This window comes from Mchenga conophoros, linkage group LG4 (assembly GCF_057382185.1).
Source record: "Mchenga conophoros isolate Kocher_MC1m ecotype Shallow Benthic linkage group LG4, M_conophoros_male_GT1.1, whole genome shotgun sequence".
Taxonomy (NCBI): Eukaryota; Metazoa; Chordata; class Actinopteri; order Cichliformes; family Cichlidae; genus Mchenga; species Mchenga conophoros.
Genome location: NC_140529.1, coordinates 29,450,745 through 29,475,433, shown reverse-complemented (window position 1 = coordinate 29,475,433; position 24,689 = coordinate 29,450,745). Strand labels below are relative to the sequence as shown.

The 24,689-nt window shown below is 40.8% G+C and overlaps 2 protein-coding genes and 1 long non-coding RNA gene across 7 annotated transcripts in view; 1 reads left to right on the top strand and 2 right to left on the bottom strand.

Annotated features, from left to right (window-relative positions):
* rhbdf1a (rhomboid 5 homolog 1a (Drosophila)) overlaps positions 1–14,103 on the bottom strand; it is a 37,169-nt gene extending 23,066 nt beyond the window's left edge. For 4 of the 5 annotated variants that reach the window (XM_085271653.1, XM_085271655.1, XM_085271654.1 and 1 more), the window contains exon 1: positions 13,625–14,103. The gene's annotated coding sequence lies outside the window, so the exon portion shown is untranslated. The remainder of the gene's footprint in view (positions 1–13,624) is intronic. The other variant, XM_085271658.1, reaches the window with a different exon arrangement.
* Positions 14,104–20,768: 6,665 nt separating this feature from the next.
* Positions 20,769–21,992, bottom strand: LOC146576406 (uncharacterized). Its single transcript, XR_014892246.1, has 2 exons — positions 21,841–21,992; positions 20,769–21,065 (listed from the first exon to the last, which is right to left on the bottom strand). It is a non-coding gene; the product is annotated as an uncharacterized LOC146576406 (long non-coding RNA).
* mpg (N-methylpurine DNA glycosylase) lies at positions 21,049–24,301 on the top strand. The gene is made up of 3 exons (XM_085271652.1): positions 21,049–21,922; positions 23,324–23,528; positions 23,774–24,301. Exons 1-3 carry the CDS (start codon positions 21,653–21,655, stop codon positions 24,223–24,225), a joined length of 927 nt encoding a protein of 308 aa, XP_085127778.1. The 5' UTR covers positions 21,049–21,652; the 3' UTR covers positions 24,226–24,301.
* The last annotated feature ends 388 nt before the right edge of the window (positions 24,302–24,689 follow it).

Genomic DNA, 24,689 nt, shown 5'->3' with positions numbered 1-24,689 from the left:
GGGCGGGCAAGCCCGCTGCGACTGGCAAGGTAGATGGTGGGCATGGATGATATGCCCAGCCGAGAAGGGTGGAAAAGCTCAGGCGTTGCCTTGTTTGTTTGTTTTTTTCAAAATATCTCAGCTCAGGCTTTTAGATTTATAATTTTTTTTTAACCTAGCAGATTTTACCTTTTAGTTGCTGTAGCTTCAGTATCAAGTGTCAGATTTGTATGGCATCCAACGCTAGGCTCTCCCACCAGTGTTTACTTTATGACAGGATCACGAGCCAAAGATATGAATAGCGTACAAAAGTATAAATGGCCTCCTAACAGCAGGCTGTGTGCATGTGGTGTATTTATGGAAATCGATTGCAAATGTACCTCTAGACAAAAATAAATAAATTAAAAAAAAACATCTTGCTTCAGATCACCGGGTGGCAAGCTGGTTTCTGACAAAAACCAAACTGTGAAAAAGCACATCAAGTTATCTATAAGGAACTAGATGTTTATCCCTGTAAAAAGAAACGGGCACCACAAGTTCTATCTGTATTCGCCATCAAACGACATGCACCCACTTCCCTTCCGTCACAAAGCCTTATATCTCGCCCAGGAGCTAGAAAATTGTGCTCTACTATTTTATCAGCACAGGTCCCCGCCCTTCACCGCGCATTAATATCCTGCAACAGGAAATCAATGCAAAGGAGTGCTGACACATGTTACACTACAATGAAACCAAGATATCATATTTCTTTAATCTTAATGTGTTTAAAAACAAAATAGCACCCACCTGGATATGAATTCTACTCAAGCCAAAGCTTGCTTCCTTTTTGCAGACACTTTGGTCACATATGCAACAACACGTGTGTCTAATTCAGCGCTTGAATTATTCAGTCATTCTGCACAGGTAAATTATTTACAACATACCTCCTACTGGAGCCCCTGGGCATATACAGGTGGCTGCATGTGGTCGTGGAAAGTTAAGCTGTAGCGTCGCCATTCTCGGTGTTGTTAAGAATAGATAGATAAGGCCTGTCTTCACTTTAGTGGAACAAGGAGGGAAAATAAAGCTCATTTGATAAATCTGTATAAGGTCTCAGTCGTGGGCTGTTTGCGTCTGTAATCTTCAGGAAGCAGCAGACAGTAAAAACTCCCTCACCGTGGGTTATATACACTACACATGCCAAGACAACTAGATAGAGTTTCACATAATAACAAGAGAGTTGTGTGCATAGTCTCTGTCTCTTCAGTTAGATAAGGTACCACCCTGTTGAATCATTTGACCGTGAAATGGCCTTCACCACTTTGGGATTAAGTAGTTGATAAGCAGTTAGCTTTAGGCTTGGACTCCAGCTGCCAGACCTGAAACCTGCTGCATTTGTTTGCTGTAGAAGCTTATCATCAAAGCGCTGAATCTCTAGCTCCAGCCTGTCTGCAACAGTGTGGGAAAATTCAGCAGCAGCTAAGTCCCGATGTACAACTCTGCACTGTGTGGCGTATAAGAGAGCACATGCAAGTACGCACAAAATGCATGTCGAGAGCACTTAATGAAATTCAACAAGGCTGTGATACCTTCGAGGAGACGACCTGATCTCAGGAAGATGTTTTAGATATTAAGCCAGAATATTAAACATTACAGCATATTCTGAGAAAAGCCGTGAAAGGCAATGGCATAAAGTAATAATGAAAGGAATCAAATGGTATTCAGGGAGCAATTTTACAGGCAATTGCATTCTCATAAATCTGAAAGGCAATTCCAAACTATGAAAATATTTTGGCATCCAAATTAAACAAGGGCTGTTAGACCAGATCAAAATAATGTAAATGTCAAAGATATCTATTTGTGCTACATGCCATAATCAGAAGATCAATAGCATGCACATCAGACTTTCTGACAGGGTTGTATTTTCATTAAACCTCCAACAGTTTGACAGCATGTTAAGCGAACAGCTTAAAAACGAGAAGTCTTTTTACACAACAAAGGGAAGTAAGTCAGTCTTCTTTGTGAATACCATCTCTTCCTGGTGTGTCCTGAGACTACATACAACCATCTTATTGTCTATAGGAGGTTTGACATTCTCCCCTTGAATGAGTAAGAGGAGAATCTTAGAAACGGCGTGCCCGAACAACATGTGATCCTCATCTAAATAGTTTCCAGCATGATATCAGACTGAATCAACCCTACAAAAGACTTCATTGTATGGGCTGATGTGGACTGGGCTGAACAAGGGTCATTGTGCAGGCCGATCACAGTCAAAAAAGCTACAGCGGGCTGAAGTCTTCATTGCTTCATCAATGGAAATGGTGCAGTAAGCAAATTCCCAGCTGAGATAATTACTGAGGGTGACGCACAAGATGAGTTAGCGACGTTAAGGTGGCACCTTAAATGTATATGCGCCAATACATTTTCAACCTAAAACACTGTTGCACATAGAAAACCATCTTCATCTGGACAGACCTTTTAGCGCAGCTGTTTGTCTATAATGTTTGTTTGGCAGTTCTAGACTTATTTATTCATCATCATAAATCATCACATAACCGTTTATGTACACAGGGCAGGTATCAGTGTAAACAGGAAGTGGACGGAGCTTGTGTAGAAAGAGCAATAACCAGAAATACCAGAGATTTCTTTGCTCAGGCCAAAAATGAGGAAGAATTGTTACTGAAAGAAACGTATGTGCAGCTAAAACTGGGTTTGGGGGCTGCAAAGTAAATATGACAACATGCTTGAGCAACAGCGAGAAAATTATCCATTGCTGGGAAAACACATAACAATGGGAAAGTGGGAGTATCCACATGAGACGGATGAAACCAGAAAGAGAGAAAAAAAAACATTTGAGGTCTGAAAAGTTAAACCTCCATTCTCGATTCCTTATAACCAAAGAAGTTTGGTTAAATGGAATATAGCCCCAGCTCTCTTGATCTGTGACACCAGTAAAGACTTTCATTAAGACTTTATAGGCTCAGTTGCTGGTCATAAGTCTTACTAAATACAATATTATATCTATTTTGTAAATTATGTCCCCATTACAGTGGTCCCTTGCTATATCGCAGCTCACTTTTCGCAGCCTCGCTGTTTCATGGATTTTTTTGGGGGTGTAATTTTTTTTTTTGTTTTTTTTTTTTACAGCAGATTGTGTTCTGCGTCCTGATCGGATGTAGCTTATTTTCAATCAATCTTGTGCCGTGTCTCCTGTACAGTACAGAATTCGTTCAGCTTGTCAAATTTACATAAATCTTCGCTAGCAGAAGACAACAAACACAACAGTGTCAAGGTCAAAGGATTATAAGACGCATTAAGTGAAACCAAACGGTCAGATAAGTCAAACTTTACTCAACTCATTCTTCTTGCTTCCTCTACTTCTGTACCATTGATTCATTCATGTTGCTCTAACCTAAATCTTTGATTTCATTCTATAATACTGGACTTATTTTTCTACAACGGTTTGAACTTTGACAGTGTTTAAACAAGAGAGACACGTGTGAAAATGTCGATGCCTGTTTGAGAAAAGTGTATAAAGTGTGTCGTGAGAGGTTTTACAGCCTTAAAACAGCTATAATAATTGTAAAAAATAAAGTTTGCTACTTCGTGGATTTCACCTATCGCGGGTCATTTTTAAAACGTAACACCTGCAATAAACGAGCGAACACTGTATAGTCAAATAAGGCAGTAAAGGAGGCTTTAGAGCAACCCCACTTTCTGACTGACACGTAGTACTAGTTGCTAAAATGAGCTTGAAGTGTCTCTTGGTTTCTCGCTCATTCACACCATACCGTCACCCCTAACTTGTCACGTCCGGATTTAAAACACTAAGACTACCACAATGATAACGCTAAGCTCGACGCTGCACTGCTGGAGTTCACCAACAAATGGCTGTCTTCTATATACAGGCTGTAGATGGGACTAAAACAGAGTTGTGACATTTTCAAAGTAAACCGTGTCAGCAGTAAGCCTGTGTAACTAATCTGAATTAATGTTCTATTACAAGTTTGGCTTAAACAGCTGTGCTGCGTTCTCTTTAGTTATAAACGCAGTTTACTCTGGTTTCTCTCCTTCCTTTGAACCCAAACCGTCTGGCTGTACCACTGTGGCAGTTTCAGTTCAGCTTGAGCCAAGACGAGAAAAAAAGGTTTTGGTCAAAAGGAAAGCCTTTTGGTTTCAAGATGTATCATGAGAAACAAGTTAGAAAAATAATATTTTTCTGTTAAGGTAATCATGTTTGAAAGGTCTCAGTGTTTACCAAAATAAATGTGATTATGAGTTTTGCTTTAAACAAGCATCCTTAGCCTTTTCTAACAGTCTTTTCTAAAAACGTTCAGGTGCTAGTAGCAGCGTCTGTGCTAAACTCAAACACAGCAAAAGTTAGACATGTGGATAGACCACAGTTATGTTAATAGTTTAAAAAAATATAAAACATTAAAAACAAACTGTAATGCATCATCCTCCAGTGTGTGTTTAGGTTTATCTTGTGTTCTAATCAACATGATTAAAAATACTTCACAAAGGGCAGCCATTAGCTTTGTCATCTTGTCTCACATCCTCTGTGAGAAACCACGAGCACGACCACAGAGGTCAGGTTACTGCTAGTTTTAATGAGGAGGGCTGGAAGGAAGGAAATGCAGAACAGAGAAGGGGGCGAGGTGAAAATGAAGGCAGGAAACACACCGCAAACTGGGTGCGTTCTCTGCGTCCGGTCCACACGACCACGGAAACAACATACATTTGCTCACATGCACAGGAACACATCCACACTGCTGTCCACTGTAAAAGAGAACATCACCATCCGCCAAAAATAATTGGTCTGGTTTGAGTCAGGGTCGCCGCCCACTCTGGCCGCAGAGCGAGATCTGTGTAGTGTGACATCAAAGCTAACATGCCTGTTGAAGAGAGCAGATAACACGCGGCCTGTAGCACGGTTTCAAGCAGAGGAGAGAATAGATGCTGTGACACTGAGCTTCCAAAGTGGAGATGGTTGTGTAGAGCAGTTTAAAAAAGGATAAAGGAGAGAAAAAAAATTAATTCTGAAACTGGCACTGTAGATGAAAAACTAATCCGCACAGCGATGAAGAAGAACTTTTGAGAAACACACAATCAAAATCATTTAAGCCTTGATTATAGTTGTAATAACTCGTGAATAAAAACTTAAAGCATTAAGTATTCATTTTTTCATCAAAAATGAGCAAACCGAGCCGCCTTCTTCTACGAGCACACTAAAGAGAATCTATGTTATTAGGCAAACAGCAGCATCCATTTCAAGGATGTAAGATAAAAAGCTTATGTGAGATAAAACCCAACAAGTGTTTATAAAAGACACAAACGGAAAACAAATGTTAAGAACGGCTCACACTTATTAATCCCAAACACAGGATATTCATCGCTCAGTCTAACACCAGAAGATCTAAATGACGAGTTATTCTCTTAAATATGAGTCACCCTCTACTCAGCTGCTAATTTTATTCAGCAACTGATGGACTCGACCGTCTCACAAAGGTACAATCATGGTTTTCACTCTTTCCATCTTTAATAATTTCATTTAACACACTTGCTGTTATTACTAAAAAGCCTCATATGAACTCAACCTTCACATCCAATTTCAGGAAACGCCTCTTTGAGAGATTTGCGGACCTTAAACAGAGTACTGCTTATTGACTGGCTGCATTGATTATCACCACTGGAGGCTGTGAAAATACACAGTATAGCTACATAGGAGCAGTGGATTGTAGGCATGTGTGTGAAAGCATAAAGCTGTGCATGCAGGTGCTGAAAAAAGGCCTGAATTATGGGGAATATGAAACCAATTCTTCTGCAGCAAAACAGATTCAGCGTTCTTGTAATAGAGCCTCTGTCTGGGTTGATAGAAGAAGCTTGATTCTATAAAGATGAGATTTCATTTCTTCCTGGAGAAAACGGCAGCAGAAGCCTGTGTATTGCAGAGAGAGCCAGCCTTTTCGGTTTCACATACAACAGCTATGTTTTTCAAATACAGCTTACACATTTAACTCCCCTTCGAATGTCACACGGGAAAATATGTGGATGAAAGGAAAAGCTGGAGAAACAGTATTTGTTTGGTTGGTCGTAACGTATGGACGGCGAAGTGATCCGACCAACAGATAAGTGCTTATTCACAGCCAGTTCTCACTGCTGGGAGGAACACACAAATCAGCCGCGCGTAATCAACATTTGTTTGAACAGTTGTGCGAAAAAGGAATAAAATTAACGATAAACAGTCTGCTTCTGATCTAGTCTTTGAGATATTCAACCCACTCAGGAGAAATCTGTGAGGCCAACTGTGCTGAGACACCAATATGAGTCACATGGCATTTTGGCAGAGGCTGTGAAGAGTGTAGATTGGGGAGCAACGACTGAGGAACAAAGAAAGTCAGGTGACTATGTGTCAAAGCTATTATTAGGTGGTGTCATTTTAAGGCATTTCAATGACTAGTTTTCACGAAAAGGATGAAAATAATGTTTTTTAAAAATATTTTCACATTTAATTGGAATTTGAATTGAACTAAATTACTTTAAAATAAAGGTAGATTCATTGATTTTGACCCATTATTTTGTTTTTTCTGTCTTTTGTCAGAATACTACAAATATTGAACTGCAGAATTTCACATTTGTAATAGTTTTCAGTTTACCTCTCGTGAAAGCCTAATTCAGAAAGTCTGGCTTTCTTTCCATCTAATGAAGGGGTAATTATTTCATGACTTCACAACTAATTGTGCAGACCCTTAAATATGTTACTTTGTGAACACGCAGGGGAATGCAGGGGGGATCACCCATAAGTGAACCCATGAGCTCTGAGCTGTGATCAGGGAGATGTAAAAGCAAGGATGAAGGGGGAGGAAAGAGCGAGAATAGAGGCGTGCAGCTGGGCCACAAGATCTATGGAAAACTCTGGACAAAAGCACAGGAAAACTGGGAAGGCTGGGGCAGGTCCTATGGGACAGTCACAGGCCCAGTGAGGGGAAGGCCTCCTTACTCTTCATGTAACTAAAGAGAACACAGTTTCTTTGTCTATGGAACTGAAATCAGTTTTTCCCTCCAGGTCAGAGAGCACGCACATAAGGACGGCTCCAAGTTTTGTTTGTGGTCTGAAAACCAAGACAACTACTGTGATGGAGAAGTGACAAACCGTCAGGAAACGAGGCAGAGACAGGAGACAGAATGTCTAAGTGGGAAAAGATGAGAGAACTGAAAATAAAACGAGAGGGCACAAACTCGGGTCGGTTCAAGAAAAAAAAACTTCTTTTTTTGCACAATTGTTAATGTTTGTTTTTGCCTTTTTCTAAGCGAATATGCTTCACCACATATTAGGCTTGCAGACTGATGCCTTTCACTATAACTGGGCGTGATCAGCTGGGAACCATAAAAGACAGGCTTTACATCATTTTCCTTGGCACACTAAATTTACAAGCTCTGTCGGCTGGCAAATGGGAGGAAAAGTTGGCACCGGTGTAACAAGAAGCAGAGGAAGGAGAAAGGGAAAGTTAAGAGTTACAGAATCAGGTACTTTTAAATGTGCAAATTATGCCTGGGTTAAAGCCACATTATTCACAAAACACACAAAATCTTCCAAGCAGTTACTTAAAATCTGTTTGTATTAAACATCTATATTTAATATTTAAAGAGATGCATGACTGGCACATTTTGGACACTACTCAGCGTTGGTCTTTCAAGGGTTCAGTCTCATTCCAAAGAAAAGAGCATTTCCACCGACTGTGATCCACCTCTTCCGAAAAAAGGCAGTAAAAAGACAAGTCACGGGAGTCCAAAACACACCCTCATTTCTGGGAAAGCTGCTGGAGTGAGTTTGGTGCATGGTATGTGATGTTGGTGGGACTGCGCTGAAACTGTCCAGATATAACTGTGTGCGTGCAAATCAATTCAGGGAACTTGGGTTTAGCAGTCTGGTGCACAATGAGGATTCACAGCCTCTGGGTATGACAACCAGCTGTGCCAAAGATAGAGGGTTAGGAGGGGAGTGGGCCGGGGGAAGGCTTCCTATTTAAAACAGCACTCTCATTGCTGCTGTAATAGTGCTGAGATACTATATCAGTCAGGGTGTTCCTAGTCAGGCCGACCCTCTGGCCTGACAAAAAGCTGGGGAAAAGTAAACAGACACTATGCAGTCCTGCAGTCTTTGCAGCAATGTGGACTAACAACAACTAAAAAGGGGGATGTAATTTTAAAGCTTCTGCGAAGAGACTTCATTCAAAAAAAAGGAAAAGTTATTATTTATTAAAGAGCAATCCTTTTCTGAGCAACTAAAGAGTTTACATTGTTAAACTGGAGCGTACCTGCCTCTTTGGCATTATGCCCTAATCAATACACAAGTAGATATTGGACATTTGTATGAGATATTCATTGATTGAAATTTTTGTTTCCGATCCAGTTCGCTTTCACTTAATTTCCTGTTTCATTTCAGTTTTTACTGTTAAAAAATGTCTTTGTTTAGTTTTTACTAGTTTCGGTATTACATTTAAATTTAGGCCAAAATGCGTGGGTGTATTTCTCATATGCAAGACGTAATACGTTAAGAATATGTATTAGAATACCCATGTCATGCTGCTGACTCACAGTCATGACATCCCAGCTGCATTATGAATCAACCGTCCTCACGGCTGATGTGTTTGAAATGTGTTTTGTAGCCCTAATTAGGTTATTTTAGTTACCTAAAACACTGTACACATCCATTTCTAACTTCTAAATTGCAGTATTTCAATTAGCTGAAAAAGGAAGCAAAAGAAATTGGACATTATCTTGTGGTGAATCCTTCCTGCTGCTGGAGGATGAAAGCAGTTTAATGTATTTTCAATCTGGATGTATCAATAAGGCAATATATGGCCTTTAGCAAACGTTAGTTAGCTATCTAACAATCTGTTTGATTTTAGTTTCTGGATCATTCTATCGTGGTGACAAAGGGACTATATTTTGGTTTGGTTAACCCACAGGTTTCTCAAATCTTATCCAGAAGGCCCTACTTCAGAAGCCAAAAAAAAAGGTTCACGTGCAAAACACCTTACAAGATTTTATCAATCATTAACATTACCAAAGGATCCAACCTGCCTTTATTTGTTTAGCTTCTGTAAAGCTATTATGTTCATTCAACTTCGTTTCAATTCATATTTTTCTCTTGGCTGTCAACACCCCACCTGCGGTGGCTTTGTAGAGCACATTAATCTAATCATAGTTTTTTCCAGTGTCCGTTTGAATGACCCAAAATTGACAACTAAGGTTTCTGTCCAAAAAAAAGAACTGCATAAGGAGCGAACGGTGCAAACTGACAATAAGAAAAGTGTGTTCACAAAAACTACATTTTGTAACCAGTGACAAACAAACTGGTTGAGACAATAAAAGCATTCATCATTTCCAACAAGGAGCAACTTTATTGGTTGGTTTCCCACAAGTTCACTATCACGTTGCACTGCAGTAACTGAACCCTGTGTAAGCTTTTAAATAGTCAACAGATTTCAGCCAGGGAAACTTCCCAGTTGCAACATACGATGTCTCGAGACATCAGGTAAATACTGCATATTTATTGGTTTATACACAGACACACCCTTTACGAGCTCTTCACACTCTTAAGAGGAAGATTAAAGGCCAAGGAGCCATTGCTGCTTGTCTCCAAGCACTGGCCTTCTGGGAGAAAGAGCAAACCATTCCCACCGCCCTGGAAGTGAGCTTTGCCCTGAGGTTAACCAGCCTCAGACGCCGTGTCAGTGACAACACAAGCTAGGAAGCCAAAAAAACACCCTGTAACTATCAATCTGACATTTAAAGTTTTCGTCTCTGTTATGTTGAGTTCAGCCAAGTAACTCTGAAAACAACTCCGGCGACACGTTTTTAATTTACAGCTTTTTTCCAAAGCAGTACACCTGAGGTTTCTAGTAAATTCTGTGAATACCAGTTCATGTATGGCTGTCATGCTCATGACAGACGAGGTGCTGACTGAGAGAAGGGCAGGCTGGCATTCTGGCAAATGGAAGCCCTGAAGGCTTAGAGGTAGACCTGAAATAGCACTGCCGCTGCTGCATGCAGCATTACATCACAACTAACTTCATCGTCATGGCTGCCACTGCATCACAAAACCAATGAGGTATCATGGGAAGGGGACAGCAGCGCCTGTGACTCACGCATCAAGTCATAAACGGGGGAAGAACTCGGACACTGTCTATTACTGTACCTGGTGTAATGTAATTCCAAACAAACAGCAGCCATTGGATGCGGATTCATACAAACACTGCACTTCCTATATAATTACATTTTGTGCACCACTACTAATACATGTTATATTCTGTTTATTGCTCTGAAAACAAGGCTGGATGTATCAGCTTACATTCCATGCTCTAAAGCATACTCTAGAGGCAGTTTTCTCCCACAAATATCACATGATTTGACATGCAAGGAGGGGGGGGGGGGGGGGGGAGAAAACTCAGTGCTTCTTTTTGACAACTTAGTTAAAACCACATCAAAGTCAAAAAGGTACGAGCTGAGCAAGCGCCAGGGAGGGAGACATCAAACATTGCCTGTGAGCTCTCTCACTAGCAAGCAGACCTGACATGCTTTTAAGCTAACGTGCGGTTGTGGTAGCAGTTGTAACCAATATATTTAACGGGAATGCACATGCATTGTTTGGAAAGCAGCAGAACAAGTTGGTTAACATGTTTGACTTCTCTAGGTAATGCTGCCGTGCCCCTGATTCATACACCGGGCAAGCAGACAAAACTGTTGCAGCTTTCGCACAAAGCAGACGCTTCCTGAGATGACAGGTATATAAAAGTCTCAGACAAAAATGTGTGTTTCAGCTGCACAACGGTTAGACATCAATCTTTTATGACACTACAATACATCTTTAACTCCATACGCTGGTAGGGAGGTCGAGCATTACAAATCTCTTTGAATTTTATAGAAGAGAGTTTAAGAAAGGATACCAAACCTGTGAGGTCATACATCCTGCCGAGTGTTTTAAACTTGGGTTTTAATATATTTTTCTGATTTAGAAAAACAGAAGATATAGAATAACCAGGATGAATATCACTGCTTTAAAGGTAGCTTAAGCAAAATCTAAATCCTCTCTGCGTTTTAACAGAATTTTAACATGTGAAAGTTTTACATGAAAAGCATAAGTATTACATTATCTTAAAATTTAGAAGTGACAATATTTTGGGATAATAATAATAGCATGCAATGCTTTCTAATAAACAGCTGGGCTTCCACTGCAGAAACTCTGGACAGGTGCTAGGTAGAGGCAGTAATTGCTTCTTATTGCTGCTTTAAGCCTTTTATTTAGTAAAATTATTTAGCAACATCTTTAGCTGCATCTGGCTATGCCCCCCAGCTTTTTAGGGCTGCTCAGAGGTATCTTCTACAGAGTAGGCACTGTTCCCTGCAAAAGTATCCTGAAAAGGCCCTAAAGGGACATTTTTCTTGCAATCAGAACATGTGCATAAATATGTGCATATATGAACAGATTTAACCTAGCAGCCTCTACAGTGTGCACTATCTTGCTATTTAAACATTAATTAAGCAAATCAGCAGAGCTATTTTGTAGCAGGTTAGGAATTAACCCCAGCTTTAGAATGCCCAGTAAACAGGATTGTGAAGTGAGCCACTTTCTGACTCGTGATACAGATGTGTGTGCTGGTGAAACAGCCTGAGGTTATTTTGAGAAGCATGTGCTCTGCACACATGGAACTGTTCAGCCCAGTGACGCTCATTTCATTTGGACTCGGAGAAAGCGTAATCCAGACTTAAAATGACCCACAATCACAGAGAGTACACTCAAAGTTCGAGAACAGGCAGATTTTAGAGTTCAGAGGGGGGCTTTCAGGAAATCTCCAGCTTGTTTGTAGTCTTACTGAAAACTGCATCAGCCCATTGAAAGCGCATCAAAGTGAGCCCGCTGTAGGCCAGATAAGTGTGTCCTAAATGTAGATACAGCATCTTGAAGTGATTATAGGTCACACATAAAAACATTGCCAAGTTGCTGTTGTTATGCTTTGAGATACACAGGGAAAGATATCTACTGAAAATGGCAGTGAATGAAGGCTGATAATATCAATCACTGAGTGTAAAATCCTGCCCCGAAACAGTTTTGAACACCATGAAGCAGTTATACAGGATTGTACACTTGGCTAGGCTGATAGACAGATAACATACTGTGAGTCATGTAGGCATGACTACACCGTGGCCCCCTAAGCAGCCCTCTGCAAAACTCACATAGCAGTTGGTCAACAAAAGCCAGACTGAATGGTCGACCGGCCTCACCACAGCTACTCCCAGCTCCTTCCAAGTATCACATGGACATACAAACACACAAACACAGACACACTGGGAATATTCTCTCCAGGGTCCAGTTGGAGCAGACACAGAGGATAGGAATGAGTGCCACTATCACACATCGGGAGGTTGCTTTATTAGTGTGATTACATCACCCAGAGATATGATCCCCCCCTCCTGCTCCATGTGATCAGGAACACTGGGCACACAAACCAGGCCATGTGCTCCTATGTCCTGTCTGCCAAAATAACTCAGCAGTTTCTAATACAGTATGTCTATGGTTTCACTTCAGTCTGCCCAGGTACTGTATGACAGAGGTGCACATACCCTTTGTGGATGTCAATAAGAGTGCAGTTTGTTAATAAGTTTGCGCTGCTTGCGCTGCCATCCTGGCAGAGCTCCGGACCGCTGATGAGTCAAATCGAGACATTTAAGTGTCTGCTCCATGGGTATGATTTTGAGAAACGTGTGCCCTTCTCTTGAGTCACACTGAGTCACAGTGTGTCTGTGCATCACAAAAGCAGCAATTCAACAGAAAACAAACATCCAAAGACAAAATAATACTTTCAGGGTGCACAGAGGCTGAGACTGGGGGGTGGAAAGAAAATACTGTTTGCTACTCTTTCCTCGCACCCTTTACCCATGAATTATGTACCATTTATGTGCACCCAGTTTATGATGATGAGCAAGAGGAAGAAAGGGTGATATGGGAGGAGAATGACAAAGATAAGGTCAGGTGGGATTCGATGTGTGCTGTGTTGCATGATTATCCACAAAACATTTATGCTACATCTATAATTCAGATGAGGCTGGGGCTTTCTCCCAGTGATGAGCCTACAGCCAGATTAGATAATCTAACCAGATGTTGAAATGGAAACCACCTCGCCTTTGGCTCATATGAGTCTAACGAGAGTAATATATCCTGAATTTGAGGAGTTCAAGTACAAAAATAAAAGTAATTCACCTTTCCAGACTTCAAGCTCATTTCACACCCCATTAATTCCACTTCAACGCCTCTTTTACTATGTAGGTTAGGCTGTATCACACTTGTTAAGCAGGTGATTGGGCAAAAATATAGACCAATTATTGGCTGCTGTTGGAGCACTTTAAATAGCCCACTTTCTCTATGAAAACTTCACAATGAGTGCAAAATGGCAAAGCACTCCGTAACCTAACCGATGCCATGTTTACTACAGCCAACCCGAGTCTGAAGGGTTCCTCTGTGGATCAATTAACTGACCAGTAATTCAATCGACCGGATTGAGCTCGTTTCCACCGCGGTCACGACGCGTGAGCGCTTCCTCCGAGTCCTGCCTTCCGTAAGGGCGACCACACGAGAGTGCCACGATATAATGTCTCAACTTACCCTTATAACAACCGGTTCAGTTGATTTCCAGCAGTGGAAGAAGAAGAGAAAAAATCCGATTCCACTGATTTTTCCACGGGCAGCAGATAAATGATTTGTCACATCATCCTGACAGCGGTGCGGCGATTAACGCGCTTCTTTTCTCACCCCGCAGATGGGTTTTCTTTCTTTTTTTCTGTTATTTTGTTTTATTTTATTTTTTTAAGCCAATCCCAGTGCTGTAGTATTCAATCCGGTCACTCTCGATCCCAAGAGCAGCTGAGGCAGTCCAGGATGATTAAGTCGAAATGAGGCTGCCGTCCGGTTCTCTGCTACAGACGGAGCATTCCCACACTGCTCCATGGATCGACCCGGGGTAAGTTTCCTCCTGGCGGTTGTAGCAATTCAGTTTGGTAGAGAATCAGCCCCGCCCTGGGCTGAAGACGGTCTGTAGAGAAGGCGAGCCCGTCAAGATCACCAACCAATCGGTGTGTACACAGGGAGGCGCTGCTTCTTCTCCAGACGGGGTGACTAAGCGATATCCTCAGCCACAGTGGGGTCCAGTGACTGAAACCTTTAACCCTCATCTACAGTGAGACGGGGGGACCATGACTGTTATAGTTATGAGAGGCATTAAATTTCACGGTAAATGGCTGTGGCCAATTAAACAATAATAATGCTTTCATATCAGTTATATTGATGTGTCCCAGTGGAGTGAATGAAGGAAAACCCACACAGACTGTAGTTAAACACGTCTGCAATAAACCACAGTGAGTTTTTAAAAAAAAAAAAATCACAGCTCGTATTAATAGTTTTTGATAATTACACGAATTAACCTTCAGGATTTAACAGCACATATCATAGTATTTTGAATCTTTATCAGCTAAGATACATAACTTTGGCTTTTTAAGGCATTATACAAACACACGCACACAAAATCCCAGCAATGAAGTGATTATATTAAAATTTCAAGTGTTTACACGAATATCTTCATCCAGTAAATGATTGATTGCACTATGCATGTGAAGAACTGCTCCCACAGACTAAAGACGAGCTACTTGGGCTCAAGCTGTTACAGCACAGGGACCTGTTTGAATTCATTTGAGGTTATGGACTTTGAATACAGGGTAAGACATTTTCCTACCAAATAACTGTAAGGTACTGGTGGCTAAACTGGCCCGCACACACAGAGAATTGAAGTGAATTCTACGTCAAAATGCAACTCGATATGTCTATAAAACAGTATGCATTCAGGATTATTATAGTGGTCATCAAAGCGCTCATATTTATGTAGTTCTAACAACAGTATTTATTTATATTCATCTAAGGCAAACAAGTCAAAAGAATATGAAACATGTATCACAAAAACCTAATTCTTCAGCTTATTGGTCAATTTTTAGACAAAACCATGCTTGTTGCCACATGATGATCATAACACCACATGCTTTCTATGATTATCAAAGCCTCCACCCTCTGCTCCCCTGTGTATATTTTAGTGAAATGATACACTCCTGCTTCATTACAGAGGCAGCAAAGAATCAATTACATAAACAGTACTTCTTTTTTTTATCAACTCGATGAGCATCCACAGGCTCAGTATTGCATCGCTGTCATAAGACTCTGAGGTTGGGTCTGCTGATGTGGCTGACTAAACTCAAGAGGTTTCTTAACTCAAAAGCAAGAAAGAAGGGGGAATTAGCAATGGAGATGTCAACGGTTCCTAATATAAGACAGCAATCCAACTCAAACAGCAAATTATGCTACCATAGATAGATAGACAGACTTTCCTTTACGCTGCAAACTCAGAGATTTAATTTGAGTGACTGAGGCTCCTCATTCAGGCAACCGTTAATACACACTGTTGCTCCATCTGATGAAAAGACCACTACAGCGCATTCCATCCTGGTTTCAGTGAAAGCTCAGATTCACCTGGGAATTTTCTCTAGAGCAGAGATGGATGTTAGGAAGCAGAAAGTTTCTGAGGTGCTGACAAGGGGCACCAAGCTCAGAGCCTTCCCTCAGATGAGGTTTCAGGGCACAAGCATCTCAGGTTCCTGGAAAAAGTCTCTTTCATAGCTGCTTTGATCTGCTTCTTTATTAAGACACTCTCCACTGAATATGGGTATCGTTGCCTTTCTGCTGTTAAAATAATGGAAGACATAATATGGCCCCATTTTATGCTGACAGAGTAGATTACTTGTCTGGATTATGAGAACAAGAGGTTTTTACATTCAACAGGATCCCCTAGAGATCTAGAGGCAACAAATAAATGCTTTTTTTCAGTTTTGGGAAAAAAAGTATTTGACAGTCAGCCAGCTCCTTTAACTAATTTTAGATTTGTCAGGAAATCAGTATTCACATTTCCGGGTACAGGAAATATGAGTGTGGTTTTCAAATTTTGTAACATCGCCTCCATGTTTCTTCTCATTTATGAGAAATCTGATACAAGGATCACGCTATTTTTTAACCAATCTCTGCATTAACACTGAATTAAATACGTTCAAACACAGTGATGAACCACAGCAGTTTTCAAACACATTGGTCTCACAGCTATTACTGCACAGTATATGGTTAAAAGTATAAAAAGCTAGTTTACTCTCACCTCAACCTTCCACTTCGTCTTGCACCCGGGGGTCTCGTCTTTGCCGGCGTGACTGAGAGCCACACATCAAATCAAGCTCATTCAGAAACGTCCTCCTAAATTAGGCAAAAGATTGTATTCCCACCACAGGAATGAGTTTATCAGACTTCAGTGGGTCTTCTACATGTACTTGACTGTAAAAGGGTGGTTGAGAGGCCCCTCAGGACACCCTGATTGATATACCATGAAGTCACAGTAATTAATGGTGAAGTTTCCCCTAGGACCAAGGAGGGTTGAAGCTAGGTCAGAAGCAGCAATTAGGAAGCAGCACAGGATCTGTAAGAGCACTCAAACCCCCCTGTAGACCCATCAATCAGACACAGATAAAAGGGGTAAGCGTGAGGATCATGTTTAACCAAAAGGACATTGTCAGACGGTCCATAAACAGCTTCCTCTGTCTTCAGCCGAGTGGAAAAGCAGAGCAGAGACCATCATTCGTAGCACTACAGGGAGTGTTTTGCTTGTACATGGGTGACATGCTTTATGTTCTCAAAAGAGGCAAAATACAGTTTCCAATCATGCAACTTTGTAAATGATTTTTTTAAATTAATTTTCATTTGATGGAAAAAGCCCATCTGCCAGCATCAGTGACATCTAAGAAATCACTTCACATGACGCTTGCTTTTAGTAGCAGCAATCCAACAAGCAAAAGATCAGGAAAGGTAAGTTAAATGAGTTAAAGTGCTTTGCAAGCATTCATTCACTAAAAGACCACATGACTGCACAAAATACAGAAGTAGAAAGAGGCTGTGGAATAACTCAGACAGATAGGCTTTCACTTTGTGGTCATGTCGGCTACATTTATGTTCACTTGTTTCTGTGATAAGACCGGTAATCTTCCAGGCAGTCTTCCTGCCCTCAGCCTGACTCAACAACTGTTCCCTCTGAGGGCTACAGGTGTGAGCCGAGACGAGGAAAGTTTTATCAGAGTAGGGCAGAGAAAGGTCAGGTAGGTTCAATCAATAACCAAACAGCTCAAAGTTTTGAAAAAAAAAAGGTCTTCAAACTGTCATAGGCTCTCATGTTATTATGTTGAGTCATACAAATAATGAGCTCTACCTGTTGAATGTCTCTGTGGGAATTTTGGGAAAAACTGACAACATCTTATGCGTGATTTAGATAAACAAAGAGAACCTTTGAACTATTTACAGTGATTAGCTAACCTGTGGTTAAGCCTATTTAAGCCGCAGTGGTTATGTTTAAAACTCCACATGTGAGTTCAGAGATGTGGAAAGAGACAAACCTGTTTCTTTATAAACGTTTCTTTGTTGTGCAAGGTGTATGAACTGGGTCTCAGATGACGTGATCCTCTTGCTTCCATCTCCTGATGAGACCTCAGCCACCTGTACAGCACACACACACGCCACACCTCTGCAGCAAACAAGACAGGAGGTGCATGAATCATTAATTGCTGGCAATTAATAATTAATCCCATCACACACTGAGGATGCAAATACTACCTACCACCTAATGACTCTTGTAGTACTAGTAAGAAAGAATACCCTCCAGTCATGTATGTTATTGCTCTGGAAAAGAAGGTTAATTTATCATGTAAATTAATGAAATTAAATGTTCTATTGGAATTATTTTCTTTATAGTGAACCTTTATCTATTAACATAAAGCTTGTTCTGAAGAAGAGAAATGATGTTAAGAGGTCCATTAAAAATGCACAATGTCCACATTTTTTTAATAACCTTGGTTAAAAGGCTCTCTGAAAACTAACTTAGACTAACACACTGTGAAATGGAATGAGCAGCGCTAAGTACTAAAATCTCTTTCAAATTGATTTCTGGCTTTTTATGGTGCTTAGATGTCGATTATATCATGCAGGCAATACAAATTTAAACACAGACCAAGACCAGACGTAATCTCAGCAATGCCAGTAATAGTTGCTTGTGTTTATTTACACCAACCAACATCATGGCTGTCTCTTTTTAAATCATGACTGTCATATAATAGCGACATGGTGTTACGTCTCAAACGGATACTTAATATAGATAGAATATGTCTTTATTTTCATTCATATATTATGCAGTGTGACACAATTTGGTTTGCAGCTCTGCCGATGTTCAAGTTAAATGTATAAAAAAAATATATAAATAGTAATAAAAAATCTAAAAGAATAACAATCATCATGCAATAGTACAATATAGTATAACATATAAAAATTACAATGCACGAGATTCTGTCCGTCCACATTATGGTAAATGGCCTGTATTTGTATAGCGCTTTACTAGTACCTAAGGACCCCAAAGTGCTTTACACAACATGTCATCCTCCCATTCACACACTGGTGATGCTAAGCTACATTGTAGCCACAGCCACCCTGGGGCACACTGACAGAGGCGAGGCTGCCGGACACTGGTGCCACTGGGCCCTCTGACCACCACCAGTAGGCAACGGGTGAAGTGTCTTGCCCAAGGACACAACGACCGAGACTGTCCAAGCTGGGGCTCGACCCGGCAACCTTCTGATTACAAGGTGAACTCCCAAGTCTTGAGCCACGATCGCCCCATTATTACCACACCGATGACAGAAAGTATTATTTTTAATATTTTTAAATATTTTTATTACTACTTCAAACTATATTTTGGAATTTTCTTTAAAAGTGTAACAGTTTTTTAGGGAAATTATTTTAATTAAACTATGTAATGGTCTGAGTTTCGCAATGGTGCTACTGACATTCATACCTAAGATATCGTATAAACGTTACTCAAAAATAGAGATATAAATTTAGGAGGCTAGTTTTTTTAGACATCCATTTGATGTAATGTGTTTATAGAGATAGTTATAAACTAAATGTAGTAATGCCAAACTGCTATTGCATACACCCACAGACCATTTTATTAGGTATACATATTTGGCTGCAATGTTATGCAGATACCTGATCTGTCAATCACATGGCAGCAACTCGATGCATTTAGGCATGTAGATATGGTCGTGACAACCTGGTGAAGTTAAAGGGTAGAGCATCAGAATGGGGAAGAAATTTGATTAAAGTGACTTCCAATGTGGGATGGCTGTTGGTGCCAAACAGGACCTGGTGATCTACTAGGATTTTCCTGCACAAAATTCTACTGGATTTAATTTTTTTTAAAATAACCACTTGTTTCAACCAAGGTATGCAGAAGAGCATCTCTAAATTCACAGAATATCAACTCATGAAATGGATAAGCAACAGCAAAGGACGACAACACAGGGAGGTCACTCCTGTCAGCTAAAAATAGGACCAGGTTTCTGATCTGATGAGTCTCAATTTTTCTGTGACATTTGGATGTCACAGAAAATCAGAAAGTCAGAATTTGGTGTAAACAAGCATGAAATGTATTCACCCTGCACTGTATCAACAGTTCAGGCTGCTGCTGGTGTAATGGTGTTAAAGCAGCCTACCTAAATATTACAGCTAACCATGTCCCTCCCTTGTGACCACAGTATACACATCTTTCAGCATGACAACAAGCTGTGTCACAAAGCTCAAATCATCTCATCTTGAACATGACAGCGAGTTCCCTTCACTCCACACGTCTCCACAGTCACCAGGTTTCAATCCAATAAAGCACCTTTGGAATATAGTGGAATAGGAAATTTGCATCATGAATGCGCAGCCGAAAAATTCGCACCAAATCTGTAATAACATCACAAAGTTGCTAAACCAAAATCTTGGAGGAGTGATTCCAGCACTTTGTTGAATCTGTGCCACTACAAACTGAGGCAGATCTGAAACCATGAGAGAGTTAACCCAGTACTAAAAAAGGTGTAAAGAGTCCAGTGAGTGTCACTTTAAAATAAGTTTACCATTCCCTTAATTAAACACAAACACACTGAATACTGCACATGAAACCCAAAAGATCAATTGCTTTTTTTCATAGAATTCTCGGAGTCATCGTGTAGTAAGCCATTTCGTTCCGGCGGCATTCTGCTCGTCCATCTGCACACACAGCGGAGTCTCTGGTGTTCCTGCTCAGCGTCACGATCGCTGAGGTGGCTGCTGGAATTGACAGTGATCCAGAATGTGGCTGCTATGATTATCAGTGGCAGCAACAATGAAAGCTGCTCAGCCCAAACCGCACAAGCACTGCTGACGGGCAGTAGCAACACAGTCACAGCAAACAATGGTGTTCTCTGCCCCACCAGCCATGACAAAGTCAACAAGCCATTCCAGGAGACTTCTACTGAACATGCTCAGCAGATTTCTGTCTGGAATGTATTCTGGCTCAATAAGTTACTTGAGGTTTCCATTAGAAGCGCAGCCCTTGGATGAACACGGTGATCACAGCGTTGCTTCTTGAGGAAACCTGGAAATCAAACCTCAAGAGGTTCAAGATTAAATTATTGCTTGATCAGCACAAAAAGGAGACAAGAGAAAGTACAGAATATGATACCCAATGACTACCCATGCAAATTTGTCCCAGTCATCTATTTTTGTGCAATGCCACACAGAATCTGTGACCAAATGAGGAAGATGACACTTTCGTGCTTATTTTTCTCTTTCACATGTATAAATAAAAGTCAAAAAAGAAAGGTACATCAAGTCCATCTTTATTAGTTGACTTGCAGTTCATTCCTTTCATCTGCATCATAATAGGCTGATTCCTTTTTACAGCCAGAGATTTGCCTCCACAGTAGCCAAAAAGAAAACTTGTATTTCCCTGCTGAAGTTGTAGTCTGTGGCATGACCACGTCACATACTGTTAGTCTTCCAGAAAGCCGCATGGGCTCAAAGCGCCTGGGGCCAAACTGGCGCCGTCAACTTCCTGGGCACAGGCAGTGGAGAGCACGCAGAGTGGTTCTATTTATAACCTCTTATTATCCAAATGATCCTGAAAAGATAAGGCAGCAGCAGGAAAAGGGCACAGGTTGTCAGGTAGTCTTTCGGCAAAGTGGCTGCTGTGCTGAAGGGCAAAATTCATAATGCACTGTAAAGTCATTTTGTGAGAAAAAGATGGAGATTTGTTCTTAGAGGCAGTCTTATTACCATAGAATTGCTCCATAATGAACAGTCAGTGGCTGCTTAAACATTTTCAGCCCAAAAAGAGAAGAAAACTGCATTCATGAATTTTCTTTCTTTGCAAAACATGTTTATTTTCACATTTTCTTAACCATAAATATTTTTTTTCTTTCACAACTGAAATATAAAATAATATAGATGGGAAAATAAAATCTTTCTAGGAGAAAGCCTTGAAGGTTAACGTCTCCCACTACCTCCAAGAAGTGCGCGGTCCCTTTAAGAGATACCAAAACAATCATATCCACTTCCTGTATGCTAGTACGTGAACGGCTTCCATAAGACTCTTTGTATTGTGAATTAAATACTAAATATTGAATAAACGTATTGTTGGGTTTATAAATACACGCCGTCCTACATGTGTTTTTTAAAAATCTGTAAACCTTCTGAATTTACGATAAGATGATGGCAGCGCGAAAAAGAAAGATGCTAGCGCTGGCGGCGGCAACATCTGAACAAACTGTGTCGTTAAATAAACACAACAAGGACACGGAGCTGAAGCCAAAGGACTCACAAACCGCGCTTAAGAAGCAGCCCAGTCAGTGTGAAAATGCTCAGAGTGCTGAGGCGGAGCGAAGCTGTTATTTTACCGGGAATGAGCAGCAGCACAGGCTAGGAGAGGACTTCTTCAAGCAGCCCTGCATCAGTTTGGCTAAAGCCTTCCTCGGCAAGGTAGGCTGATTTCTCACCTGAATTTAACACCTTTGTATGTAAATGTGTGTGTGTGTGTGTGTTTTTAAAAGTCAGGAGGCACAAAATGTAGGGAAGAAAATTTATTTTAGTTTAAAATTGTTGTTTTTTTAACTTCACCTTTCAATTTATATCTTAGTAACTGCCTTCTGTACGTTTGAATGTGCCTGATAAACTTACTTTCAGTGATTGTATTTAAGTTGTTAAGCACTGATTCCCATTTTTAACGCTGTCTAACTGTTGCTTATTTGTTTATTTAAACACATATGCTTCTTCAAAAACAAAGTCTGCTAACTTCAGGTTTAATCTGTCCATAAACCATTGTGTATTTATTTGACCTAGTTTACCTTCTTTGGTGCAAATGAAATTGACAACAGGCGTACTGGAGAGGCAAAAACAAGTCTCCCAAAAAGGGAATGATTTATCAGGTTTTGCTCTTTCCTTATCCAACTGATTTTATTTCTAGTTTTGTCACTACTTGTAGTATGAGACAATACCTGCGACCATTCAGGCTGCAAAGGTAGTCCACCTCTTCCATGATGGCACTTCCATACAAGCCTTTGGAGGTTTATTGTGTCTACCAGCAAAGTCTCAAGAGTGTAAAGGTTATATTTCTGAGCAACCTGTCAGAAACACCCTCCATGAGGGTGGCACAACATACTTCAGTAGACTTTCCATCACACCCCAGAACTGTACAGTTGTGAGCAGAAGTTGCAGGTCCACCACTGAAACCCTGGTTTCCTCACAATTGAGAACAAGTTTGCATTGAGTCCATGTTACTGATATGAAATACTCTGGAGATACTGTGGGGAACATTATGCTGCCTGTAGCATCTTCCAGCAAGGTTTGGCAGTAGGTAATAGCGATATCCTTGCAGGGTCCCAACGACCTTCACATGCGAGCACATCACGGTCCCTGCTTGAAATCCTCAGACCAATTGTTCTTATGCTGGTGCAGTGCGCCCTAGTTATTATTTTATTCCCAACAAGTATAAATCAATAAAGATTTTGAGCTGGAATATTTTATTCATGAAAGTGTGATTGAGGTGTAGTTTTTTTGTTTTGTTTTTTTTTGTTAGCAGCAAAACTGGCATGCTGGCAAGCATGGATTTTCTTTGATCGTTCATTGTACACCTCATGAAAATACGTCCGTACCCAGTTTTTGAAGCAAAAGGAATATTTGGCTTAACAGAATAAGGTCAGAGATACTTATTATTTTGCTTTCATAGGACTTTTGCCATGACATTAAAAATAGACATTTGTTGTGGTTTTGATTGTCAAAGTTGTGTTTTGTAGGTAGCATCCTTCAGCTAAATGACAAATCTATGTAACCCACCATCCTGTGGATATAGAGAAAGAATCTCCCTGTCCTTTGTTCCTGCAGGTGCTGGTCCACAGGTGTGCAGATGGTACGGAGTTGCGAGGAAGAATAGTGGAAACTGAAGCTTACCTTGGAGGGGAGGACAAGGCCTCACACTCGGCAGGAGGCAAACGCACCGAGAGAAACACAGCCATGTTTATGAAGCCTGGCACAATCTACGTGTATCCAATCTATGGCATCTACCTATGCATGAACGTGTCTAGTGAAGGTAAACGCTATACCCACCAAAGGTGCAATATGTTTTGTACATTATGTCACTAATTTTGTTCACATTCATATATTTATTATTGTTAACAATGGATGTGAAAAGGCCCGTTTTGATCATTCTTCATTATTACAACATTAAACATAAACAGCAGTTCATGGCTTCAATAGTCGCTGTTTAAAGGGTAAAAGGAAGGAGACAGAGTGGAGCCTTGCTGACTGATGCATATTGTGTGCTGTGTTGCTCAGGGGAGGGTGCTGCTGTGTTGCTGCGCTCACTCGAGCCCCTACAGGGTCAGGCCGTCATGAGGCAGCTGAGGGCAGCCAGACGCAAAGAGGGAGCCCGTCAGCTGAAGGACAAAGAGCTCTGCAACGGGCCTTCAAAGCTCTGCCAGGCTCTAAATATACCACGATGTTTTGACCGTCGAGACTTAGCCTCAGACCCAGATGTGTGGCTGGAGAATGATCCCGACACAAGTCCGGCAAAACCCCAAGATATCGTATCAGCACCACGCATCGGAATAGAGTCCCACGGGGAATGGGCCAAGAAGCCGTGGCGTTTTTATCTACGTGGGCACCCCTCTGTTAGCGTTGTGAATAAAGAGGCAGAGAGACAGACTCTGTCTGGAAATGTCATGAACGATTTAAGTCCCCATGCCGTGAAGCCTGATACAGGACAGCACAATGTCAAAAGGACTTAACAGGAAAATTCCTGAAACTCATCTGATCTCTTTAAAGAGTTTAACACTGAAGAAGAATAAAAATCATACAAATACATGATTGCTTTGTTGGGATGTGTCTCACACACATGAAATTAAACTGTATATTTGTAATTTTGTAGTTTGGAGGCAGTGGAGATTCTACAATAAATGTTGCTTGTTTTCCTCAACCATTTAGTAATAAGCTGCAGCTTTATGGTAGTGATGCAAAGCTGTACTGGAAAGTAGACTGAAGAACTACAGACTCGGTTTGTTAGCATCTGTTTAAAAAAAATGGGGGGGGGGGTTCTGTAATTTGCCTTTACACACGCCTTTCGTTTGGTTTCATCTGTGATTTTTAATAAACATTCACACTTGGGAAATTTCCACCTCAGTGATTTCACAGATGTTTGGCCTGATCTGTTTCCCTCAGAGCAGGAAAAGTCTGTCTGATGTTTAGACTCTTC

Excerpts from the sequence above, each read along its gene's own strand:
- mpg (XM_085271652.1), top strand. The coding sequence starts at position 21,653 with ATGATGGCAGCGCGAAAAAGAAAGATGCTAGCGCTGGCGGCGGCAACA. Across the intron at positions 21,923-23,323 it reads CTAAAGCCTTCCTCGGCAAG|GTGCTGGTCCACAGGTGTGC; the intron begins GTAGGCTGATTT and ends TTGTTCCTGCAG. Across the intron at positions 23,529-23,773 it reads CATGAACGTGTCTAGTGAAG|GGGAGGGTGCTGCTGTGTTG; the intron begins GTAAACGCTATA and ends TGTGTTGCTCAG.